The sequence below is a fragment of the Eptatretus burgeri genome, chromosome 9, assembly GCF_056783735.1.
Source record: "Eptatretus burgeri isolate ZD-2024b chromosome 9, Ebu_testis_v1, whole genome shotgun sequence".
Taxonomy (NCBI): Eukaryota; Metazoa; Chordata; class Myxini; order Myxiniformes; family Myxinidae; genus Eptatretus; species Eptatretus burgeri.
Genome location: NC_140969.1, coordinates 69,184,028 through 69,207,949, shown reverse-complemented (window position 1 = coordinate 69,207,949; position 23,922 = coordinate 69,184,028). Strand labels below are relative to the sequence as shown.

Here is a 23,922-nt window from a genome sequence, read left to right as displayed (position 1 = left end):
TTAACTTGAGTCCGGGGCTAAAATGACTTCTAGAAGGGCTAGAGACACGATTTCGGGATCCATATAGGGGTTTTTGAGGACGGCGAGTTCAATAGCGTCATTTTCAACACCACCTGAGGTCATCTTCAAGGTCAAAAGGTCATATTTCAAGGTCAAATTACTGAATTTTGGTATTTTTTTATTATAATTTTTTTATTATATTATAACAGCTGTCAAACTTTGATATTTATTGTCATATATCGTATTACATAAACATTATATGCATGTCACAATGCTATGCCTATTACAACTTTGTCTATGTCTATCACTAGTTGGAGAGCTTTTCTTGCCTCCTGAGGCATCCCAAAGTTTTTTTCTTTGTCACTTACATTGAGGACATGAGCTTTCAATAGAATATTAGCTAAAGTAGTACATGCAGCATAACTACGAGCTAAAGGTGCATCCACAGAGGATAACAACTCAGCAAAATGAAATCGGCAATGCATTTTAGTCTTGTCATACAAATTATAGGCATTATGTACAAAAATGATGGTTGACATAGTCGGCACACTCAATCCACCTCTATTCAAATTATCTAGAAACTCAGATGACACCTCGTTACCATCTTCATCATCAATGATCTCCATACTAGTGCTATCGCCATATTTATGAACAAGGTGTCCAGCCAAATAAACTACTTTATGCTTAAGGGCATCATCAGACCCCAAGAGATCTGAGTGTCTTGAGGAGTAATCTCATCAATGAGTTCACTTCGCTCATCTGGATTTATGGAAGTTGTACAGTTCTTGTCACAATCAATCGCACGAGAACTAGATTCGGGCATAATGTCATGCTTAATGAGTGTTTGCAAATTTACAATTTTAGCTGCAGCCATAATGTCAACAACGTCAATGTAAAAGTTTCCACCGCTTCTTTGCCTGGCTTGGCCGAAAAACTTTTCCAAGGCTTCATCTGCAAATATAGCAGGAAAAACATAGTCAAAGTCTTTCTCTGCCAGAAGCAATTTGGCAGCATCCACATTATTACGTGTGGACACAGTGAAGGCTTCAGCAGTTTGCTGAGTTAGCTTCAGCTTACGACCACCACCTCCTTGCCATGCACAGGTAGATATAATTTGGCAGGCCTGCTCCAGCCTCGTGAAACTTGTACATTCTGCTGTCCAAGGCTGTCTGGATTCGTCGCGCAGATGGATAGCTGAGAAACGGTCTTTCACGTTCATCATCTTGAACCACTCGCTCATTATCTGGGTGAGGATGATTGTGCCTTCGCTGATGCCCAGTGAATCCTTGAAGGTCTTTAAAGCAGCGACAGTCTTGTCATTGAACACTTGGCACACCAATGGTACGCTCTGGCATTGAAGGGGCTTGGTGAAAACAGCGGTGTGCGTCAGCTTGGTTAAGCGAATAGGAGTAGCCCGGTCGATCTCATAAACCTGAATATCACTCCAGTAAGCTTTGTATTCATTACCTTCTACGACAAATGAGTGTCTTGCCATCAACAGTAATCCAGTTGTTGCGAACATTTTTGAAGATGTGCACGTAGTCGTACACTCAGAACATAGATTGCTCTTGAATTGACAGCACTTGGCAACTTCCTGGTCCTCCAAGTTTTGAATAAACACTGCGGTTGGTATTGCAATTGTCACATATCAAAGAAATCGCAGTACCGCCAGCACCAACTACAGCTGATGCAGCTTCGATAAGGAGTTGCTTTAGCTGATCGGCAGTTAGTTTTTTGCAGGGCAAAATGCGTAGAATATAGCGTGGATCACCGAAATGGCAGGCTACTTCAACAACCATAGCATGTGAAGCAAGCATTTCATGTTCACCACCCGCTGCTGCATTTTGAGCATATCCTACAACATCCCTCCAGAAAATCGCAATGTCTCGACCAGCTTTACCTCGTCAAACATTAAATTGACCAAACGCTCCTGTGGTTTAAGCTGGTCGAACAAGGTTTTGAGGTTGGAGTCCTGCTGACTACTAGTAAGCATCTGTTTTACCTTTTTGTTGATTGTAGAATGATTAAGCCGGATCGACAAATCATTTTGTATGCACTGGGTGAATGTTGTGAAGCTGCATTGCGAAAATCATAGTATCAGTATCAAATCGGTGACGATCAAGAGGTTTGAACATAAGATGCAGCTGCGACAGAAGGAAGGTTAAATGAGGAAGCTCGTGTGTCTCAGTCATCCAACAGAGCTGGTTTATTACAAGATGAAGAATTTCCTTGCTTGTGCATTCATAGATGTTTACCTGGTCAGTTATGGATCTAATCTGGGACCATTTTGATAGCAGGCTGTTCTTCTGCAAAGGAAAAAGTCATTTGGGCACCTCAATGCCATCTTTCTCAACTCTATTCAAGAATAGAAATCCAAAAAGTGAGTGAACTTGTTGGAAATGAAAGAACTGCTTGACAGTTTGGCCAGTAGCATCAGTTCTTGATAGGTAAAGGTTTTCTTGGTCTTTTATGACATTAAAGCCAGGAAAATAGGAGCTGATTTTAGCACAGAACTGGTCGAAATGTTGGATATTGTCTGCAGCCTCATCAGCTGCCTGCATCTTCTTAGCTCTTGATTCTGACGTAGAAGATGATGATGTGCGTGGGGCTGAGGTCACCTGCTTCAAAGCTGATTTTGGTACTCCAGGAAATATTGATGGGGGTTCTTTGGGTCGTTTGCCACCCCTAACTGACACCCAATCACAATTGAAATGTGTCTCACAAAGATATATATATATATATATATATATATATATATATATATATATATATATATATATATATATATATATATATATATATATATATATATATATATATATATATATATATATCCTTTAAGCACCTCAAGCTTTCTTTCTCATTTGGCATTGCCAATATCCATCTCTTCCTCTCCTCAGGATCTTTTGGGAAGGATATGACCTTTACATAAGGCGTCCCATCATAGTTTCCTCTACAACCAAAGCAGCTGCAACGACGTGGCATATTGTCACCAAAGCAGGAAACAACACAAAGATCCTGTGAGATCACCAGCCTGACAGTTTCCGAAAGAGAAACAAACAAAACATACATTAGTTAACGATGATAGAAATCAGCAAATAGGTGCAGTAGGTGCACAATGTCATGTTTTGTCATAGACTTTACAAAAGTTTTCCTCTATGAGTGAGAAACAAAAACGGGCAAAAAATACCAAAATTCAGTAATTTCACCTTGAAATATGACCTTTTGACCTTGAAGATGACCTCAGGTGGTGTTGCAAATGACACTATTGAACTCGCCGTCCTCAAAAACTCCTACATGGATCCCGAGATCGTGTCTCCAGCCCTTCTCGAAGTCATTTTAGCCCCGGCCTCAAGTTAATCCTTCAGACTCGTTACAAACCCCGAGATCATGACGTTTCAGTCCTTCTCTATAGGAGTCTATGGTTCAAACTGTACTGCCAGTGATTGGCAACATGCATGTCATGTATTCAAGCTGTACTGGCAGTGATTGTCACCTTGTGTGTCATGTGTTCAAACTGTACTGCCAGTGATTGTCACCTTGTGTGTCATGTGTTGAAACTGAACTGCCAGTGATTGGCAACATGCATATGTGTTCAAATTGTACTACCAGTGATTGGCAACATGCATATGTGTTCAAACTGTACTATCATTGATTGGCAACATTTATATCATGTGTTCAAACTGTACTGCCAGTGATTGTCACCTTGTCATGTGTTCAAACTGTACTACTAGTGATTGGCAACATGCATATCATGTGTTCAAACTGTACTGCTGGGAATTGTCACCTTGTGTGTCATGTGTTCAAACTGTACTGCCAGTGATTGGCAACATGCATATCATGTGTTAAAACTGCACTGCCAGTGATTGTCACCTTGTGTCATGTGTTCGAACTGTACTACCAGTGATTGGCAACATGCATATCATGTGTTCAAACTGTACTGCCAGTGATTGTCACCTTGTGTGTCATGTGTTCAAACTGTACTGCCAGTGATTGTCACCTTGTGTGTCATGTGTTCAAACTGTACTGCCAGTGATTGGCAACATGCATATCATGTGTTAAAACTGCACTGCCAGTGATTGTCACCTTGTGTCATGTGTTCGAACTGTACTACCAGTGATTGGCAACATGCATATCATGTGTTCAAACTGTACTGCCAGTGATTGTCACCTTGTGTGTCATGTGTTCAAACTGTACTGCCAGTGATTGTCACCTTGTGTGTCATGTGTTCAAACTGTACTGCCAGTGATTGTCACCTTGTGTGTCATGTGTTCAAACTGTACTGCCAGTGATTGTTACCTTGTGTGTCATGTGTTCAAACTGTACTGGCAGTGATTGTCACCTTGTGTGTCATGTGTTCAAACTGTACTGCCAGTGATTGTTACCTTGTGTGTCATGTGTTCAAACTGTACTGCCAGTGATTGTTACCTTGTGTGTCATGTGTTCAAGCTGTACTGCCAGTGATTGTCACCTTGTGTGTCATGTGTTCAAACTGTACTGCCAGTGATTGTCACCTTGTGTGTCATGTGTTCAAACTGTACTGCCAGTGATTGTTACCTTGTGTGTCATGTGTTCAAACTGTACTGCCAGTGATTGGCAACATGCATATCATGTGTTCAAACTGTACTACTAGTGATTGGCAACATGCATATCATGTGTTCAAACTGTACTGCTGGGGATTGTCACCTTGTGTGTCATGTGTTCAAACTGTACTGCTAGTGATTGTCACCTTGTGTGTCATGTGTTCAAACTGTACTGCCAGTGATTGTTACCTTGTGTGTCATGTGTTCAAACTGTACTACCAGTGATTGGCAACATGCATGTCATGTGTTCAAGCTGTACTGGCAGTGATTGTCACCTTGTGTGTCATGTGTTCAAACTGTACTACCAGTGATTGGCAACATGCATGTCATGTGTTCAAACTGTACTGCTGGGGATTGTCACCTTGTGTGTCATGTGTTCAAACTGTACTGCCAGTGATTGTCACCTTGTGTGTCATGTGTTCAAGCTGTACTGCCAGTGATTGTCACCTTGTGTGTCATGTGTTCAAACTGTACTGCCAGTGATTGTTACCTTGTGTGTCATGTGTTCAAACTGTACTGCCAGTGATTGGCAACATGCATATCATGTGTTCAAACTGTACTACTAGTGATTGGCAACATGCATATCATGTGTTCAAACTGTACTGCTAGTGATTGTCACCTTGTGTGTCATGTGTTCAAACTGTACTGCCAGTGATTGTTACCTTGTGTGTCATGTGTTCAAACTGTACTGCTGGGGATTGTCACCTTGTGTGTCATGTGTTCAAACTGTACTGCCAGTGATTGTTACCTTGTGTGTCATGTGTTCAAACTGTACTGCTGGGGATTGTCACCTTGTGTCATGTGTTCAAACTGTACTACCAGTGATTGGCAACATGCATGTCATGTGTTCAAGCTGTACTGGCAGTGATTGTCACCTTGTGTCATGTGTTCGAACTGTACTAGCAGTGATTGGCAACATGCATATCATGTGTTCAAACTGTACTGGCAGTGATTGGCACCTTGTGTGTCATGTGTTCAAACTGTACTGCCAGTGATTGTCACCTTGTGTGTCATGTGTTCAAACTGTACTACTAGTGATTGGCAACATGCATGTCATGTGTTCAAGCTGTACTGGCAGTGATTGTCACCTTGTGTGTCATGTGTTCAAACTGTACTACCAGTGATTGGCAACATGCATGTCATGTGTTCAAGCTGTACTGGCAGTGATTGTCACCTTGTGTCATGTGTTCGAACTGTACTAGCAGTGATTGGCAACATGCATATCATGTGTTCAAACTGTACTGGCAGTGATTGGCACCTTGTGTGTCACGTGTTCAAACTTACAAAATGCACTCGCAGTGATTGGTACCTTGTTTGGTACTTGTTGAAATTATATATACTATCATGATGGTTTGCTGTTTGTGTGTCATACGTCATTGTAGGGGATTTAAGGAAGGATTTTTTTTCACGGATGGTACTTTATGTATTGTCGAAAAGTAAATCGTGACTGATTGGAACGACAGATTTAATAATGTACAGTGTTCTTCTTCTTTCATTTACATCACAAGGCTGCAGGGTAGCATCTTTGGCTGAGGACATGGCTGTGCCGCTAATGCAATGTCATCTGTAGATTAGAGCAGGAATTGTGAATTTATTCAGGGTGCTGGTGACAGATCGCTTGCTTTTCATAAAGGACACCGTGAGATCTTTAACGTCCACCAACTAATATCAACAGACGGGACTCTCGTTTAATGTCCATCCAAGGAATAGCACACACTGATGAAACACCGGGATGACAGTTTATAGCTGGGTCGGGATTCAAACCCAGGCAAGACAGCTTCGAGGCGATTGTGCGTACCTTTAGGCTATCCAGCCAGCTATATGTACAGTATTGGTAGACGTACTTGTAATATAAACGTATTGCTTCATACAAAGTACAAATCTGGGCTAAATCTTAATTAATTTATCTGCTCGGAATGATTATCAGAACAGCTTTACAACAAAGACGCTTCAAGAAAGCACAATAAGTTTAAGATTACTTGTTACATGACGTGCACATCATTGCACTTCCAGTTTGATTTCTAGATCTTCTCTGACAACAAATGGCTTTGGCTATGATTCCCTAGCCATATTGCATTGCTACAGTCAATTACACCATCTTTTTAGACGGATGAAAGGCTCACAGAAAAATATTTGAAACGAGTGGGAGGCTTACGTGTCTGAAGCTGCAGTGGTAAGAAAAGCCAAAAGTGTGATCAATGGTTTACAAGGAGAATGGAATATAAATCATGGCAAGGTTCGTGTGGAAGGACTATTATAGTTGGAGCACAACTTCAGTGTCGATGATGGACCACATGTATCAACTCATTAACCTCCAGACACAGTTTATATTGGAACTTCTACAGCTTAATCTGAGACGCAACCCCAAAGATTGGTATTGTCACCATCTTGAAAAGGTGGAGGGAAAAGTGAGATTGGGCAGGTGTCAAGTGATGGTTTCATAAATCTATAATGTGTGTGTGTGTGTGTGTGTGTGTGTGTGTGTGTGTGTGTGTGTGTGTGTGTGTGTGTGTGTGTGTGTGTGTGTGTGTGTGTGTGTGTGTGTGTGTGTGTGTCAGGCATACTTTTTGTCTATTAATTACTTACATCTATTCATTAATTTAGCACGATGAGAATGTACCTTTTGACTCTTTCGACTGCTGAGACCCCTTCAAACTTTGAAGACCCCAGTCCCAAAAAGTTCCCGAGGACCCAAATTTCCCAAAACGTTCCCGAGGTCCAAAAAAGTCCCCAAGGACCCAAAAGTCCCAAAAACTTTTGGAGGACCCCAAAGTCCCAAAAAGTTCCTGAGCACCCAAAAGTCCCGGGGACCCAAAAGTTCCCGAAGACCCATGAGTCCCAAAAAGTTCCTGAAGACCCAAAAGTTAAAACGTTTTCAAGGACCCAAAAGTTCCAAAAGTCTCAGGGACCCAAAAGTCCCAGAGGACTCAAAAGACTCAAAGACCTGCAGACCTTTTAAGACTCGATTATACTTCAAAAAAATCAGTTAGAATTCCCATGTTTTAAATGTACGCCATGTTTAGGTGCAGTTTTTAGAGCAGCTTCATATGTCCTACCACTGCATGGCATTCTAATTACAAAATATATAACAAAAACAATGATAACATTGCAACAAAGCACATATTAATTAACACTCATAATATTTACAAAAATAATAAGAAAAGTAGAATCATAATATCAACAATAAGAACAAGTCTGGAGACGACGATGGTTCACGAGCAATGTACACGGTTCGCCTTTTTTATTTTTTGACCTTTGAGGGGATGCCACAGGCGAACTGGCGGGAATCGGGAAAAACGTAAATGATGAAAGTTGTAGTACTCGAAGAGCACTACAAATCGACCACGAATTGCGAAATCCTAAACGTAGTTCGCCTTTTTAATTTTTTTTATGGTGGGAATCGAGAAAAAACGTAAATGATGAAAGTTGTAATACTCGAAGAGCACTACTTGCACACCAACTTTCATTCGAAACAGGCCACGGGAAAACTGGCGGGAATCGGGACAAATGTAAATGATGAAAGTTGCAGTAATCAAAGAGCACTACAAATCGACCACAAATTGCGAAATCCTAAACGTAGTTCGCCTTTTTTATTTTTTTATGGCGGGAATCGGGAAAAACGTAAATGATGAAAGTTGTAGTACTCGAAGAGCATGACTTGCATACCAACTTTCATTTGAAACAGTTGAAAACCCTAGGAGCTCAATGCCCAATTTATTGATTTTTTTTTGACATTTTCTAAGTTCGTGACCTTGTGACCTTGACCTTGGGACGAAAATGAAAAATCGAGCTCCATGGGGCTATGCAGGTGCCATTGGGTTAACAAAATACCGAAATCCCTGCCAGATTTGACAAACCCCTCGGAGAAGATGTAACTTGAAACCGGCTACCCCCTAAAAACACATGTTTTTTGGGCGTTGCTCCGCCCATAATGGGCGCAGCACGCCCATTCTCAGGAAAACACAACTAGATCGTGATATAAACCTCCCGTCCAAATTTTATCAGGATCGGATTAAAACCCACGGAGCTATGCTCGGGACAGTCACACAGACAGACATGCACACACCCATAACGAATATCGTGGTCACTTACTGACTCCTGAACCAATAGTAGTATCTTACTATAATTCACCGTCTGACCCTCTGTCTGTTCCCAGGTACCGCAAGAACGGCTGAACCGATCGCAACTATTTTTTGAGTGTGTTATCCTGGGACCCTTTGGAGTAAAATATGCAAAAATATAATCACCCCCCTTGACGGCTCCCGTCGGGAGCGGGTGCTTCTAGTCATAATAACATGGAACATGTAATCCCCACGTTGGTCCCAAGCATATCTGGGCTTAGTGAAAGGCAAGCTAATGCTCAAGCAATACAGCAGGCAGGTATGCAACAAGGCTGTGAAGACCAATGAAAATTTGGTCCATCAGACCAACAGGCCCACGAGCAGTGGTTTCCTTATTTCTTGGAGTGGGAGGCTACCATTAAAAAGTAGCAGGTTACCATCACCACGAGCAAAGAGAGCGCAGCTGTATGGCTGGGGTCCAGGGCCCACTTAGGGCCCTGGAAGCCGGAAGATCCTAGACGGCTGGAGATGCATTCCAGCATGATTTCTGACATGAAATAGTTCTCATATTATCATGCTGTTGGGGTGGAAAACTCCACCAAAACAAGTGGTTAGGCCTGTACTGGATGTAGTTGCATTAACATAATGACTGACTGACTGGTTGACTGAAATTCAGCTGTACTGTTTAGTTATTTCAAGCAGCTTTTAGACAGGGTTCATTAATTTAAGGCCATGGTTTAGGGTACACCAAGGTGTCTGGAAGATGGAGTATCTAAGCACTTTTAAAGAGTCATTTTAGCAACATTTGGGCCATACCTTAGTTCTTAATAGGGAGATGATACTGCACATGGTGGAGTACAGTGAGCAATCTGAAGTAAGTGTGACATAATAATAGTGTAGATGAACTAGCATTCATTAAGGAAACCATATTCCATTTCTCGGATGTCAAAACGGGGATGTAGAGATTTCGTGGTGACAAAAAAAAAAAAAAAAATCGAAATATTGCCTCTGAAGTAAGGAGGCGTCGATCTTTGACATTTTTTCTCTGAGTAGACGGCTGCGGGTCGCCGGTAACCGGCTTCTAAGGAAACCCCTGCACTAGTGAGAACAAAATAATTGAAATGAGCTAGAAAGCTTGGATATGCAAACTGAAAAAAGCAATGTGTTAGTCAATGGATGTGCATAATCTTGTGGAACAGACGAATGGGTATCAGAGAGCTCGGAATGCAAGAGTGATGGAGATGTGCGAGTGCAGTGAGGCATTTGATGGAAATTCAAAAATTATTCAGCAATGTGGAAGAGTTGGAAATGCATTCGAGATAAGGAAATACTGTACTTGAAACAAATGCTTCAATTTCAATAAATTTTCACTTTGCATCAGGTCTGGGTAAATGAACCCCTTCAGGAGACAGACTCGGTTTAAGTTCATGTTCAAATGGAGCTCATCATACTGGCACTCTGAGACTAGTGACTGCATCGATGGAATGTTATTGCTTTGGAAATATTCGAGGGGTAAACAAAAACGGGGTTGGTGGGTGAGCAAAGGGGTGGGGGGGGGTTGGGGTGTTGACATAATTATATTTGTGTAAGAAACTATAATGGAGTTTGTTTTTCTTTTCCACTCAAGAAATGCTGCGATGCACCATAGTATGCCTTTCATTGCCTCCAAAATTTTATTGGTTCACGAGTCAGTAAGTGACCACTATTATATATTTGTTATGGGTGTGTGTCTGTCTGTCTGTCTGTCTGTCTGTCCCGAGCATAGCTCCGTGGGTTTTGATTCGATCTTGATAAAATTAGGGTGCGAGGTTTGTATCATGATCTCGTTGTGTTTTCCAGAGAATGGGCGTGCTGCGCCCATTGTGAGTGGAGCTACGCCCAAAAAACGTGTTTTTAGGGGGTAGCCGGTTTCAAGTTACATCTTCTCTGAGGGGGTTTGTCGAATCTGGCAGGGGTTTCAGTATTTGGTTAGCCCAATGGCACCTGCATAGCCCCATGGAGCTCGATTTTTTTTTTCATTTTCTTCCCAAGGTCAAGGTCACAAGGTCACAAACTTAGAAAATGTTAAAAAAATCAATAAATTGGGCATCGAGCCCCAAGGGTTTTCAGCTGTTTCGAATGATAGTTGGTATGCAAGTAGTGTTCTTCGAGTACTTTCATCATTTACATTTTTCCCGATTCCTGCCAGTTCGCCCGTGGCGTCCCCTTGAAGGTCAAAAAATAAAAAGGCGAACCGTGTACATTGCTCGTGAACCATCGCCATCTCCAGACTTGTATTAATTATTCATTATTAAGAAGCTGCATGGTAACTCAAAAAAACCCCAAAGTTAAAGAGTGTAATTAAAGTATGAATATGCTATTAACATTGAATCAAAACTGACATTTTGTAAGTAGTTACTGCCTACATGTCAGATCTAATATATCAAGGCCATAAATTTTGGATTTCTTACTGTTGTTGTTGTTGCTGTTGTTGTTCCACCAAAATGATAAGCATCTCTTTAGAATGGTAAATGCTTGATTATAGCTGCCACCGAAGGCATACGGAGGTTATGTTTTCACCCCTCTTTGTCGGTTTGTTTGTCTGAACACGATATCTAAAACCGTTATGGACGAATTTGGACAAAACTTGGTGGACAGGTTGGGTGTGTGACGATGACGAAATGATTAGATCTTGCTGAAAATCCGGATCTGGATACCAGAATTTTTTTTAACTATTCTTCACCATTGAGAGATAGCGCCAAAAACAACATATAGCACGATATCTCAAAAAGTTGTGGATGGATTCGGACAAAACTTTGTGGATGAGTAGTTGCTTAGGTGGCAAGAAAATCCGATTCGATTTTGGTTGAGGTACAGATGCAGATCCCGCCAATCAGTCGGATACAAAACGTAAACTGTTCACCTTTGCAGAGGTATGCACTCTACTGAGTGCCGCTCTCGTTTATCTTGCGCTCTCAGAATCACTTGCCTGAAGTCATGACAAACAGATTCAACTCTCCAAATTCAACAATCATGATGGGGAAGAGTGCAAGCTCATTTTAGACATCGCTGTTGAATATATACTGAGAGGCAATGGAAATGGATACTTAATTAAAATTGACATTTATTTTATAGCATGTGAAAAAGGATCAATGTTTATGCAATCACATGAAATTTTTCAGGGACAGTCCTAGAGAATCTGCACAGAGACGGGAAAATTGAGATGTGCACGTGGCGTCACAAAAACGTCAAAGGTTGCAAAGGTCTATACAATCAATATCGAGGGTGACCACCTTCGGCGGCGATGCACATTTCAAGTCTATGGGGCATGAATAAACAGGTACAGATGCAGGTGGTGGATCAGAGCTTGTGGTATTGTTAGCCAATGGAACTGTAAGGCTACAGTAAGCTCTGCAACATTGCGTGGAGGGTTCATTTGACGATTGCTCCCCAAACCACAACACTGTTACCTCCAACATGGTTTCTCTCAATAACACAGCCCTGAGCTAAACGGTGTCCTCAACAACGGGACACGCAAATACATCCGTTTGGAAAACTGACATTGAACCTCGAATCATTGGAAAAGATTATGTTTGCCCACCATCTTCCACCCAACGATTTATCGATCTTGTCTTGCTGACGTCATACGTTGTGCACCAGGATGAGGGTCAATACGCAAATGTCAGGGTATTTTTTTCAATTGGAAGAAAGGGGGGTGGGTAGGTTCCCAGCGGTTCGTGGTTCATAAAGGAAAAATCAAAAATCCTGCAAAAACCATGAAAACGCCCACAAAAAACCCGCAAATACATCCGCAAAAAAACACGAAAACATGAAAAAACAAATTGCGAATACGCCCACAAAAACGCGAAAAAATGCGAATACACCCGCAATAAACTGCGAAAACGTGGAAAAAAAACAACCCGCCAATACTTGAAGCACAGGGCTGCGAATGAAGAAGCTAGTCACATTTTATCAACCTTGAATATGTGGGGTCCGCTAGTAACGAATCCGCGAATAGCGGGGTCTGACAGTACTGCAAAACTGGAGGTTTTTGGCAGTATTATGACAGATAATTTGTGTGCTGCAGTCTTCAAATGTATAATTCAATTTAAATAAAATAAAGATTCTAAAAGTCGTATAAATAAATAAATTCCCGTTTTACTACCATTTTCTGCAGTGTCTATTACATCACCATATCGAACACAATACATTATTTATTTGTGCCTGTTGTATGTGTCCATTATGATTTCCTCAAAATCAGCAAGTTTCTTGCTTGGAATAATTTTCAATTTTGTTTGAGTGCTGGACAGGCAGACAGAGTAAAAATATTTTCTCACTCTTCTCTGCGCATGTGCGATCAGGACAAATTCAGAGCCAAAGTATGGCAAAACTAAACACTTCTCTTCCGATTCATGTTCCGATTTGTGTTCAAAATGTCATGTTGAATTTAAATAAGCTGTTCCTATATCATAAACTGACGATCATAAACTGATAAGGCGGACGGACAGACAGACAGACAAACAGACACAACCCAATTGCTTGACTGCTTTTTTAGCTTTGCCTGAATGGGGTATTAAACATGTAAAATAAATATAAATCGATTCACGATGAAGTCTCCTGCTATTTTGAAGTAGATTAATCATTAAAGTTCAGACGCAGTTAAACTCGCTCCTCCGCCCCCACCATTCCACCCCATTAATCTCTTACATCGTTTTCCTTTGCAATCTGTCGATTATGTTTATTTTATAAATGTTCTGCAGCTCCGTAAACGAGAGAATAACTACAATAAAAATAATTACTTTTGTCTCTCGTTTTACACTTCAGTGCCATTCCATTATTAACAGTGAGCCAAGAAACAACCAAACACTCATGCAAGATAACCATCACAGCTCAGCACAACAACAGCGATTGGTCGAAATTAAACTCTCAATAACTGGATCGGTACATAAAGAGGTTGCTCGCGATTAGTCAAAATCGCAATATTCAAACCCACGATATCTAAGGGTTTACTCCACTGGAAAGGCAATTACAAACCACCCAGCATGATCCTTGCTATGAGTTTGCTTTGGCACTAGATCTGGATGAACCGACTGGCTGAACTTTCCTGACAAGTTTTAAATCTATCGCATCACAAATCGTAACCCAGGGGTTGTGATAGAAATTAACTGCGTAAGGATTATTTGACTTCATTCATGTCAGCAAACCAAATTGAGATTAACTGTGTGAGGTCATATTTCAGTCGTTTGCCAATCACCGAAGACATCACTGCATGTGTGTGAAATCAATTTTACCTACCTTGAGATCTTAAAATAAAATCGTCCCCAAACTAACACTGAGGTCTCAAGTGTAATAGATACCGCTTCTTAGTTTTGGAGTGTGCATGTGTTTTTTTTTTTTTTTTAATATTGAGTGAGTAGGTTAAACAAAAATTTTTACTCATAATTTGCAGTTGTGCCTAAAAGGTTTTCGGAAATTATGTGCATTTTGCCCAGCTGTATTGATATTGTCACACCACGAGAGCATGAAATGAGTGAATTTTTTTATTTTAAATTTGATATTGTTTTTGGGTAAGCAACTATCACGTGGTGCATTTTTCTGTTGTGTTCTTCAGTGAGTGAGTATCCTTTAATGCAATAGTATGTACAGCAATAAAATATGTCAGTCCAAGTTTAAAGAGCATGAGGGGAACTTTGAAACGTTACTTTTTATCTTCAAGTTCAATGCTCGTAGAAGGACAGGTTCCGTTTGTCAGACCAACTTCTAATCAATTCCAGATCAGTAAAAAGTAATTCAGCTACTGTCTGCTTGTCAATGGGATGTACTGTGTGATGCTATATGGTGAGATCTGTAAAAAGGAAGGGTTTTCCAGACTATCGGAGAGGTCGTTTATGAAGATGTAGAACAAGACTGTGTCCAAAACACTGTCTTAGAGAATTCCAGCCTCCACTGGGAGAGGAGAGGAAATGGTTCCAATGTCAGTAATGTGTTGATTGTGATTGGAGGATGCGAGGGATGAAGATGACTTTGTAAGCCCCAGGAGATGAGACGACGAGCTTGGCAAGCAAAGCAGGATGACGGACTGGGCCGAATGCCCAATATTTCTTCAGAGAGAATCCTGATATATTGTCTGATATTTAAGGCCTCCGACCATTGTTGAGAGAGAAGAAACAGCATGTCCAGAGTTCAGTGACTGGGAGGGAATCCAAACTAATTGTAAGTGATCGAACTGTTAGAAAAGAGAAAAGATGATGTCAGTTACAAGAATGCATTCCATGATGCTGCTTATATTTGCAAGTAAGCCAACTGTTCTATAGTTGAGAGGAACCCCCCCCCCACCCCCTCTTTATTCGCTCCCTATCAGTTTAATCGGAGGAAACTACAGGTTTGCTCTCTGTCTCCATCTGTCCATGTGCCCATCCCACATGTGTTTTTTCCGGGGTTTTTTCCCACACCCTTTAACATATTCAACTGGAACTTGGTACATGGCATTATTATGATAAGTTACAGAACAAGTTCGAGTTTCAGGGCATTTCGTCAATTTTTCAGTTCTGCCCTTTTAAAATTTAGAAAATATCACGTATTATACTGTTGTGGTGCCGGGTCTCGGTGGTGAGCACGACCGCTAGGGGGAGCAGTAGAGTCGGCTCCACCGAAGACCCGGAATTTAGGTCGTACCTTTCAAATAAATCCGAAAGGTCACGGGTCCCTTATCGGACCGAAGATCGCCAATAGGTCGACCACGTGGGGTAGGGTCAATTGCCAATGTCAATATACCTAAATACCCACGCAGTCAAACTACCGGGGAACCACATCCTCGACCGACTCTGTCCGATTTGAGTCGCAGGTAACGACTTGGATCTAGCGTAACCGAGCGGAGTTACCAGAGCTGCGCCGGACCAAATGAACAATTTACCCTCGCTATTTCTCAGTACACAGCGTGCTAAGCCAATGAAAGAAACACAGAAACGAGCTGGTACATTCAACAAAAGGGATATTTATTTATAACAATAATCGGGGAAGGGAACACAGAGCAGAGTTATCATGAATAAAGAATGTAATGTACAATGAGCAAAAGAAAGCACTTACCCAATTCTTCTTGAAGACGGGCCCACACACAGACACACACCCATAGAAATGGACCACGTCGGGTCTTTATTGAAGGTTTCCAGCTTGAAGAAAGGTGAGCTGGAGACCAGAGCTAGCTTGGACCTTCCCGCCTCGTGTGGCCCTTGACGATCTGGCTTGGCGGGACTTGAACCCGAAACTCGATGCCGCTGCAAGCGTCGGGCTCCAGCACGCTCCTCCGGCACGCGACGAGACAGCGAGCGCCAACAGAGGAGACAGGAAAGCGATTCTCGTCCTGACAGACTCGCAGGCAGGTGATCCTCTGCGGGACAGGCTCAAGGGAAAACAGAACAGATCTCTTCGCGCACAGCCACTCTTCTCTTCACCCCCCCCCCCGACACAACTTGCCTCCGGATTGGCCGGTCGGTTGTCAGGCGACTCGGTGCGACCTCCCGATTTGCTGGGGCGCGCATGTGGTGCTTGTCCTCCGCTCATTGGCTGGAGGAAACGCTCTCCTCCCCTCCTCGGAGCAGAGCTTCGACCTGAGATGAGGAAAGCTCCGCCCACGTCCCCAGCCAAAAACACATGCGTAATGGTGACCGATCAAGTGCGGGAAGGTGGCATTGTTTTAGTGGATGTAGTAGTAGAAGTAGCTGTAGTTGTTGTTGGTGGTGGGGTAAAAATCCTAACTATAAAATAACTTCGTAGCGCACGCACAATTAATCACCCATTAAACATAGGATGGGACCCTACCTCGAAACACATACTTGCCGATATAACTGATCTATAAGGACTCTGGCTGTTGTGTGCGATGGTTTCCAGATTTGTAACAATACATGGGTCAGTGTTCAGCTGCCCTGACTCCACCGACTGCTTTACACCCATTGGCTGGACAGCTGGCCTGACTCCACCCCAAGAAAAATCATGCGCCGTCTTTGCATGAAGCAGCACAGATTGGGAGGCCTCAAGCCTTAGACCTGGGTGTTAGTCCATGGCCCAGTGCAATTGGAATGATCCCATGGATATAACCATGATGTATTATATATGCACATAAGCCGTACGCATGTTTTGCTTCATGTATGTATTTCAGGTTATTTTTAATGTGAAATAGCTAAGCCTAGAAACGAACGAAACACGGTTGGTTGGAGAGTTTTTTTTCTTGTTCGTCATTTTGTTTCCTCTATCGGCTCGATCCTGCATTGAAGCAAACTAATTTTTATCTCCGGTTTGTTATCATAATTGTCTTGATTAGTTTCTCGTCCACAAAAGATATCAGTAAATGGAACCTTTTCTTTTTATTTTGCCGAATAGACCCAAGCACGGTACATCAGAGTTTCTTCTTCTTCTCCATTTTGGTTCCGGTATTGGCTCGAGCTGCGTTAAACGCAAACAAATTTTTATGTCCTGGACATTCATTGGGACCTGTAAGGAACATGTTTTGCGAAGCAATTGTCGCTCTTGTTTACTCTCAGGTTGTAGCTCCTAGTCCTGTCATTGCCCATTCTGTTTTAAAAATACATGTTTTGCCATTTTTCTGTCTGCCTATAGTCCTTCGCAATCTTCAAATCCCCTCTTTTAACTACCTCCCCTATAATGTTAAAAAGTCCTGTCTCCTTCGTCTGCTCCTCATAGCTAAGTCGAGCTATAGGCCCTGGAATCAATGTGGAAGCTGTATGCTGTACCCTCTCTCTTGCAGCCATATCCTCAGATGTTTGACCAAACTGTACCCAACATTGTGGATGAGGCATTGCTGAATTCCTGTACAATGTAAAAACTACCTCTTTTGATTTATAATTTATCCCACTACAAATACAACCTAAAACCTTCTAAGTCGCGGACCAAATCTTCCCCCCTTCTTCCTCTTCCCTGCTGCCCGATTTTGTCAGGATAGTGCAGTCACTGTCAGAGTGCTGATTCGTCGGTCGCCATCGACCAGCCCTCTCTATCTCTATCTCTATCTCTATCTCTATCTCTATCTCTATCTCTATCTCTATCTCTATCTCTATCTCTATCTCTATCTCTATCTCTATCTCTATCTCTATCTCTATCTCTATCTCTATCTCTATCTCTATCTCTATCTCTATCTCTATCTCTATCTCTATCTCTATCTCTATCTCTATCTCTATCTCTACATCCATCCATCCATCCATCCATCCATCCATCCATCCATCCATCACTCCTTAACTCTCTCTCTCTCTCCATCCATCCATCCATCACTCCTTAACTCTCTCTCTCTCTCTCCATCCATCCATCCATCACTCCTTAACTCTCTCTCTCTCTCTCCATCCATCCATCCATCACTCCTTAACTCTCTCTCTCTCCATCCATCCATCCATCACTCCTTAACTCTCTCTCTCTCTCACCATCCATCCATCACTCCTTAACTCTCTCTCTCTCTCTCTCTCTCTCTCTCTCTCTCTCTCTCTCTCTCTCTCTCTCTCTCTCTCTCTCTCTCTCTCTCTCTCTCTCTCTCTCTCTCTCTCTCTCTCTCTCTCCATCCATCCATCACTCCTAAACTCTCTCTCTCTCTCTCTCTCCATCCATCCATCACTCCTTAACTCTCTCTCTCTCTCTCTCCATCCATCCATCACTCCTTAACTCTCTCTCTCTCTCTCTCTCTCCATCCATCCATCACTCCTTAACTCTCTCTCTCTCTCTCTCTCTCCATCCATCACTCCTTAACTCTCTCTCTCTCTCTCTCTCTCTCCATCCATCACTCCTTAACTCTCTCTCTCTCTCTCTCTCTCTCCATCCATCACTCCTTAACTCTCTCTCTCTCTCTCTCTCTCTCCATCACTCCTTAACTCTCTCTCTCTCTCTCTCTCTCTCTCTCTCTCTCTCTCTCTCTCTCTCTCTCTCTCTCTCTCTCCATCACTCCTTAACTCTCTGTCCTTAACTCTCTCCCTAACTCTGTCGTGACCCTGACTTTCTGAAGGTGGGGGTACACTCTCCTGGATGTGGGGGATATCTGGGTCACTCCTAGCAGAATGATCGGCTGTCTCCATGCCGCAGGCTCGAGAGAACTGTCTTGTTTGAGGGGCTATACAACAATAACAACAACAACCTAAAACCCTATAAGCTTTACCAATAGCTGTCTGCTTATCCCCCATATATATTACCATCCTCAGGTCCTTCTCCTACGTGATGCGCTCCAAGTTTGCCCTTTGCATAATGGAATTCATACTTTTATTGTTCTTACTCATCCCCAGCACCTTACATTTCTTTATGTTAAACTGCATCTGCCAATCTTTTGCCTTATCTAGACTTTCTTGAATCTGATCACGCTTCTGCCCCACCTCCTCTCTGATAACTTCCTTATCTCCAAACTAAGTCATCTGCAAATTTAGAAAACCAATTCTTCACCTCATTCTCCAAATCATTGATGTAAATTATGAATATTAAGGTCCAAGTACTGATCCCTGAGGTACGCCACAACCTACAACCTCCCAGTCAGACATTCTCCCATTCACATCTCCTTTTTGCTTCTTATCATTAATTGCAGTTTCCAATCCAGTTCGCGACTTTGCCAGACACTCCACAATCCCTCACCTTAGCTAACCACCTCCTATGCGGTACCTTATTAAATGCCTTCTGAATGTCAAGATGTACTCTGTCCACTGCACTTCCCTCATCCATCCAATCAAGTTACACACATTATAAGCTGAACCTTGACATCTTTTAACGATTTTTCGTGCTCCAATCACACACCAGCAAGAATCATTTCTTGCTCATCATCTAAGTACGAGTACATAAGCTATATCCTGCCTGTTTCTTGCTCTTCATGAGGAAAACCCATGAACCATACATGATCCACTTGCACGTCCATGTTGGTTGCAGGACAATGTGATCGGTAGGAATTGTGAACATTGCAAGCCAGGATTTTACAACTTGCAGCGGCAAAATCCACGTGGCTGCTTGGAATGTTTTTGCTTCGGCATGACAAGCAACTGTCACAGCGAATCTTGGCCAGTTGTGGAGGTGAGATTTTCTCTCTGGTAACATTTCTCAAAAGACTCCTGAACGATCACTTAAAGTATCAAATATAATCCACTTCTATCTTGAAGCTCGAGCACTGTGCATCACAATGTTTAATCAAAATCATTTTCAGCTAATAATACGAGTTCCCTTACAAGGAACTTCAATGCAGGAGAAGGACATTCAACCCATCAAAGGGCTGTTCAAGGTTGATGTGGACTTTTTGATGTGGACACTGATTGCCCACATTTACTTGTTTGTCCATGCTCTCTCCTTTAAATGCATCTATGTTTTAAGCACAACTTCAGTGAATTTCCGAGTCAGGTGTTGACTTAACAGTTAAGGTGGCTGGCTTAATATCTTATGGCCTTTAGTTCGAGTCCCTGTCACCCGTTAAATAACACCAGGTGGGTTGAATCATCCGTCATCCTTCCGAGGTCGGCAAAATGAGGGCCAGGTCACTGAAAACAGGGGGCACTGCATCAGCGACACAGCCATGCTCCCAGCAATGATGCAACCAGCAGCCACAGACTGCACATTAAATAAAAAAAGGTGAATTTCCTGGTAACTTGTGTGCAGGCCACCAGGTCATGCCTTTGTACAAGTTCCTCATTTGCTATTTGGTTCACGCATATGTACATCACATGCTTTTCAGCCAATCGGTAAATGACTAAGGAAAAAACACGTCTGGAGACGGTGATGGTTTATGAGCAATGTACACGGTTCGCCTTTTTTAATTTTTGACCTTCGAGGGGACGCCACGGGCAAACTGGCGGGAATCGGGAAAAACGTAAATGATGAGAGTTGTAGTAACCGAAGAGCACGACAAATTGACCACGAATTGCGAAATCCTAAACGTAGTTCGCCTTTTTTATTTTTTTATGGCGGGAATCGGGAAAAAACATGAATGATGGAAGTTGTAGTACTCGAAGAGCACTACTTGCATACCAACTTTCATTCGAAACAGTTGATAACCCGAGGAGCTCGATGCCCGATTCATTGATTTTTTTGACATTTTCTAAGTTCGTGATCTTGTGACCTTGACCTTGGGACGAAAATGAAAAATCGAGCTCTGTGGGACTATGCAGGTGCCATTGGGCTAACCAAATACCGAAACCCTGCCAGATTCGACAAACCCCCTCTGAGAAGATGTAACTTGAAACCAGCTACCCCCTAAAAACACATGTTTTTTGGGTGTGGCTCTGCCCATTCTCAGGAAAACACAACTAGATCATGATATGAACCTCGCACCCAAATTTTATCAGGATCGGATCAAAACCCATGGAGCTACACTCGGGACAGACAGAAACACAGACAGACAGACACACCCATAACGAATATAGTGGTCACTTACTGCCTCGTGAACCAATAGGTACCTCCATAAAAATTACAGAAAAATTCATTGTTGCATCTTCTGCTTTAACGTTTTTTTTATTATTGTTATTAAGAAAGGATATCAAAGTGAAGCATTTGATCATGATCCAGTAAGTCTTAATTTTTGAAACGAGTTTGTCTCTATACCTTGGCCTTGGTTAAGGCCCGGTGGTCACACCTTGACGTTTTAGCCAACGTATGCCGATTTTTGAATTTTTTTTCGAAAACACTGGCACACGTTGAATACGTTATGGGTAAGTTTTGATAACATTGAGAGCACGCTGAAAAACACTGCCATACGTCGTTGTACGTTGGCTTTAAACGTTGTACTTTTTGGTTGTCCTCAAATTTTTTCATGCTTGAAATTTCACGACGTATGCCGGCGTATGACTCACACGTTCCGCTACGCTAGCCACAAGTTGTATGCACGGTCTGCGATCGTTGACACACGTCAACACATGCTACTTGTAAGTTAATCATAAGTTGAGACACGCCGAGGTAATGTTTTGCGTACCCGAAACTTATTTCTAACCTATGATTAACGTGTTGTTGGCACGTTACGCGATCGTTGCCACACATCGACAGACATTACTTTTAAGTTACTCATAGGCTGAAAGACGTCGGTATAATGGATCGTCCTTGCGTCAGCGTCCACGGCCACGGCCAGGACACTTATTTGCAGCACTCTTCAAACTTTTCTTCGGCATGACGAGGATGTTCACACTTCGATGTCTAGCTTGGCTATGATTCCAATTGTCCATCGGCAGCGTCTATTTAAAATAGTCGAGTTTGAGCGTTTTAACACGTTCAGAAGAAACGCTTCAAATTTCAAAACCCCAGCGTCAAAAAACAAAGGCGAGTGACAGCAATTTAAATCGTTCATTGTAAACAATGAAACTAGCTGAGTGGTACCGTTTAAAAGTCGTTGAGTGTAAAAAAAATCCAATTGTTGAGCGCAAGCGTCTACTTTCAATAGTGGGGTTTGAGCGATTTAGCACGTTCAATAGAAACGATTAAAATTTCCAAACCCCAGCGTCAAAAAACAAAGGCGAGTGACAGCAATTTAAATCGTTCATTGTAAACAATGAAAATAGCTGAGTGGTACCGTTTAAAAGTCGTTGAGTGTAAAAAAAATCCAATTGTTGAGCGCAAGCGTCTACTTTCAATAGTGGAGATGCAGCCATTTAAATCGTTGAGTTTATCATTTAAATCGTTAAATCGTTAAACGCAAGGACGATCCATCATAACCCACACCCTCCCCCTCACACTCACCTACTACTGCCAACATGAACAAACTACGACTAATACTAATACTGATACTGTTACTGTTACTGCTGACATGGACATCGACTCAAAAAGGACTCGAAAAGACTGTTGGGTTCCCCTTTTATGAGCAGCATTTTTATATACCAATTCCCCAAACCGCTGGGAACACGTCTTTATATGGCAGTTGTAAGCTGGAAACACGTTAATTTATTTTTTTTTGTCGACCAGAAGACGTCATTGGAATACGTCTACATACGTCGATGTGTGTTGGGACTACGTAAAGAATTGGTTCAAAGCACGTCAAACATAAGTTAGAAATAAGTTTCGCGTAAAAAAGACATTACCGCGACGTGTTTCGACTTATGAGTAGCTTATAAGTAGCCTTTGTGGACGTGTGTAAGCGTCCACATATCGTGTGTAAAACTTATCCCCATCGCATGCGGAACGTGTGTCATACGCCGAGTACGTGGTAAAATTTTGAACATGTTTAAAATTTCTTGACGTACTCTACTTACTACGACGTATGATAGCGTACTTTAGCGTTGTACTCACGTATACCAAACTTACTCATACCGTATTTGACGTGACCCAACGTTTTAGACACATTTTTCTTAGGTCGGCATACGCTGGCAAGATCGCCAAGGTGTGACCGCGATGTTGACACTTCCATTTCTACGGCAGTTATGATTCGAATCGTTGTGCGTCAGCCTTTTAATAGGCTACGTCACGACATCGTCGGCGATGCGTGCAACGCGCTATGCCTAAGTTAGACTATCGTTGGGCATCGGTTGTGTAGGCCGACAACAGGTTCAGCATTCGTTGGTATAAGTTATCTATAACACAACGAAACGTTCTGTGTCAGTTACTAATGCGTTATACATAAGACCAAGTCGCTATGAATACGTCCGAATCTTTAAAAAAAACATCAAAAGTTCAACGTAAGCCAGCGTTTTACATACATTTTAATACGTTGCCATCGCTGGCTAAAACGTCAAGGTGTGACCGGGCCTTTCACAACAAAGCCCTACAATCTTCTCATCCATGGCCTAAATCAAACATCTTGCTCCGGTTCTTTAAGATAAAACAAGGTCAAATGAGCTAAGATCCTCGTCCTCTTAATGATGACGTCATAAAAACGAATATGACGTCATTGTGATGTATCAGGTTTGCGATACATTATCTGTGCTAATGCCCGGCTTGATTCCCGCAAACAAAATTCAAACAGCTTGCCTAGTTTCGGAGATAATGGTATAGGCGATTTTTCCATGAGCGGCGATATTATGATGTCAACTTTTTTTCTCGGAAGAATTTCCAAAATCGGAGATGGTTACTGCCTGTGCGTGGGCTTTCTGCATATACATGGCAAGTTTCACGAAGATCCGATGAAAACTCTGGGTTGTGAAACAAAAAATGTCAAAAAATAGGAATGACCTCATAAAAATTGATATGACGTCATAGTGATGTATCATATGTCCCTGTGTCATAAGAGGCGACCAGGGTTGCGTCAGGAAGGGCATCCGGAATAAAACCTATGCCAAATCACTATGCGGATCATAACCCATGATCCGCTGTGGCGACCCCGAACGGGAGCAGCCGAAAGAAGAAGAAGAAGTGATGTC

The 23,922-nt window shown here is 42.2% G+C and overlaps 1 protein-coding gene across 1 annotated transcript in view; it reads left to right on the top strand.

Moving 5' to 3' along the window:
• Positions 1–23,922, top strand: part of LOC147020301 (laminin subunit alpha-1-like) — a 309,126-nt gene that overhangs the window by 63,687 nt on the left and 221,517 nt on the right. The window contains exon 11 of the mRNA XM_085895590.1: positions 19,526–19,666. Within this exon, the coding sequence (XP_085751716.1) occupies positions 19,526–19,666 (141 nt within the window). The remainder of the gene's footprint in view (positions 1–19,525; positions 19,667–23,922) is intronic.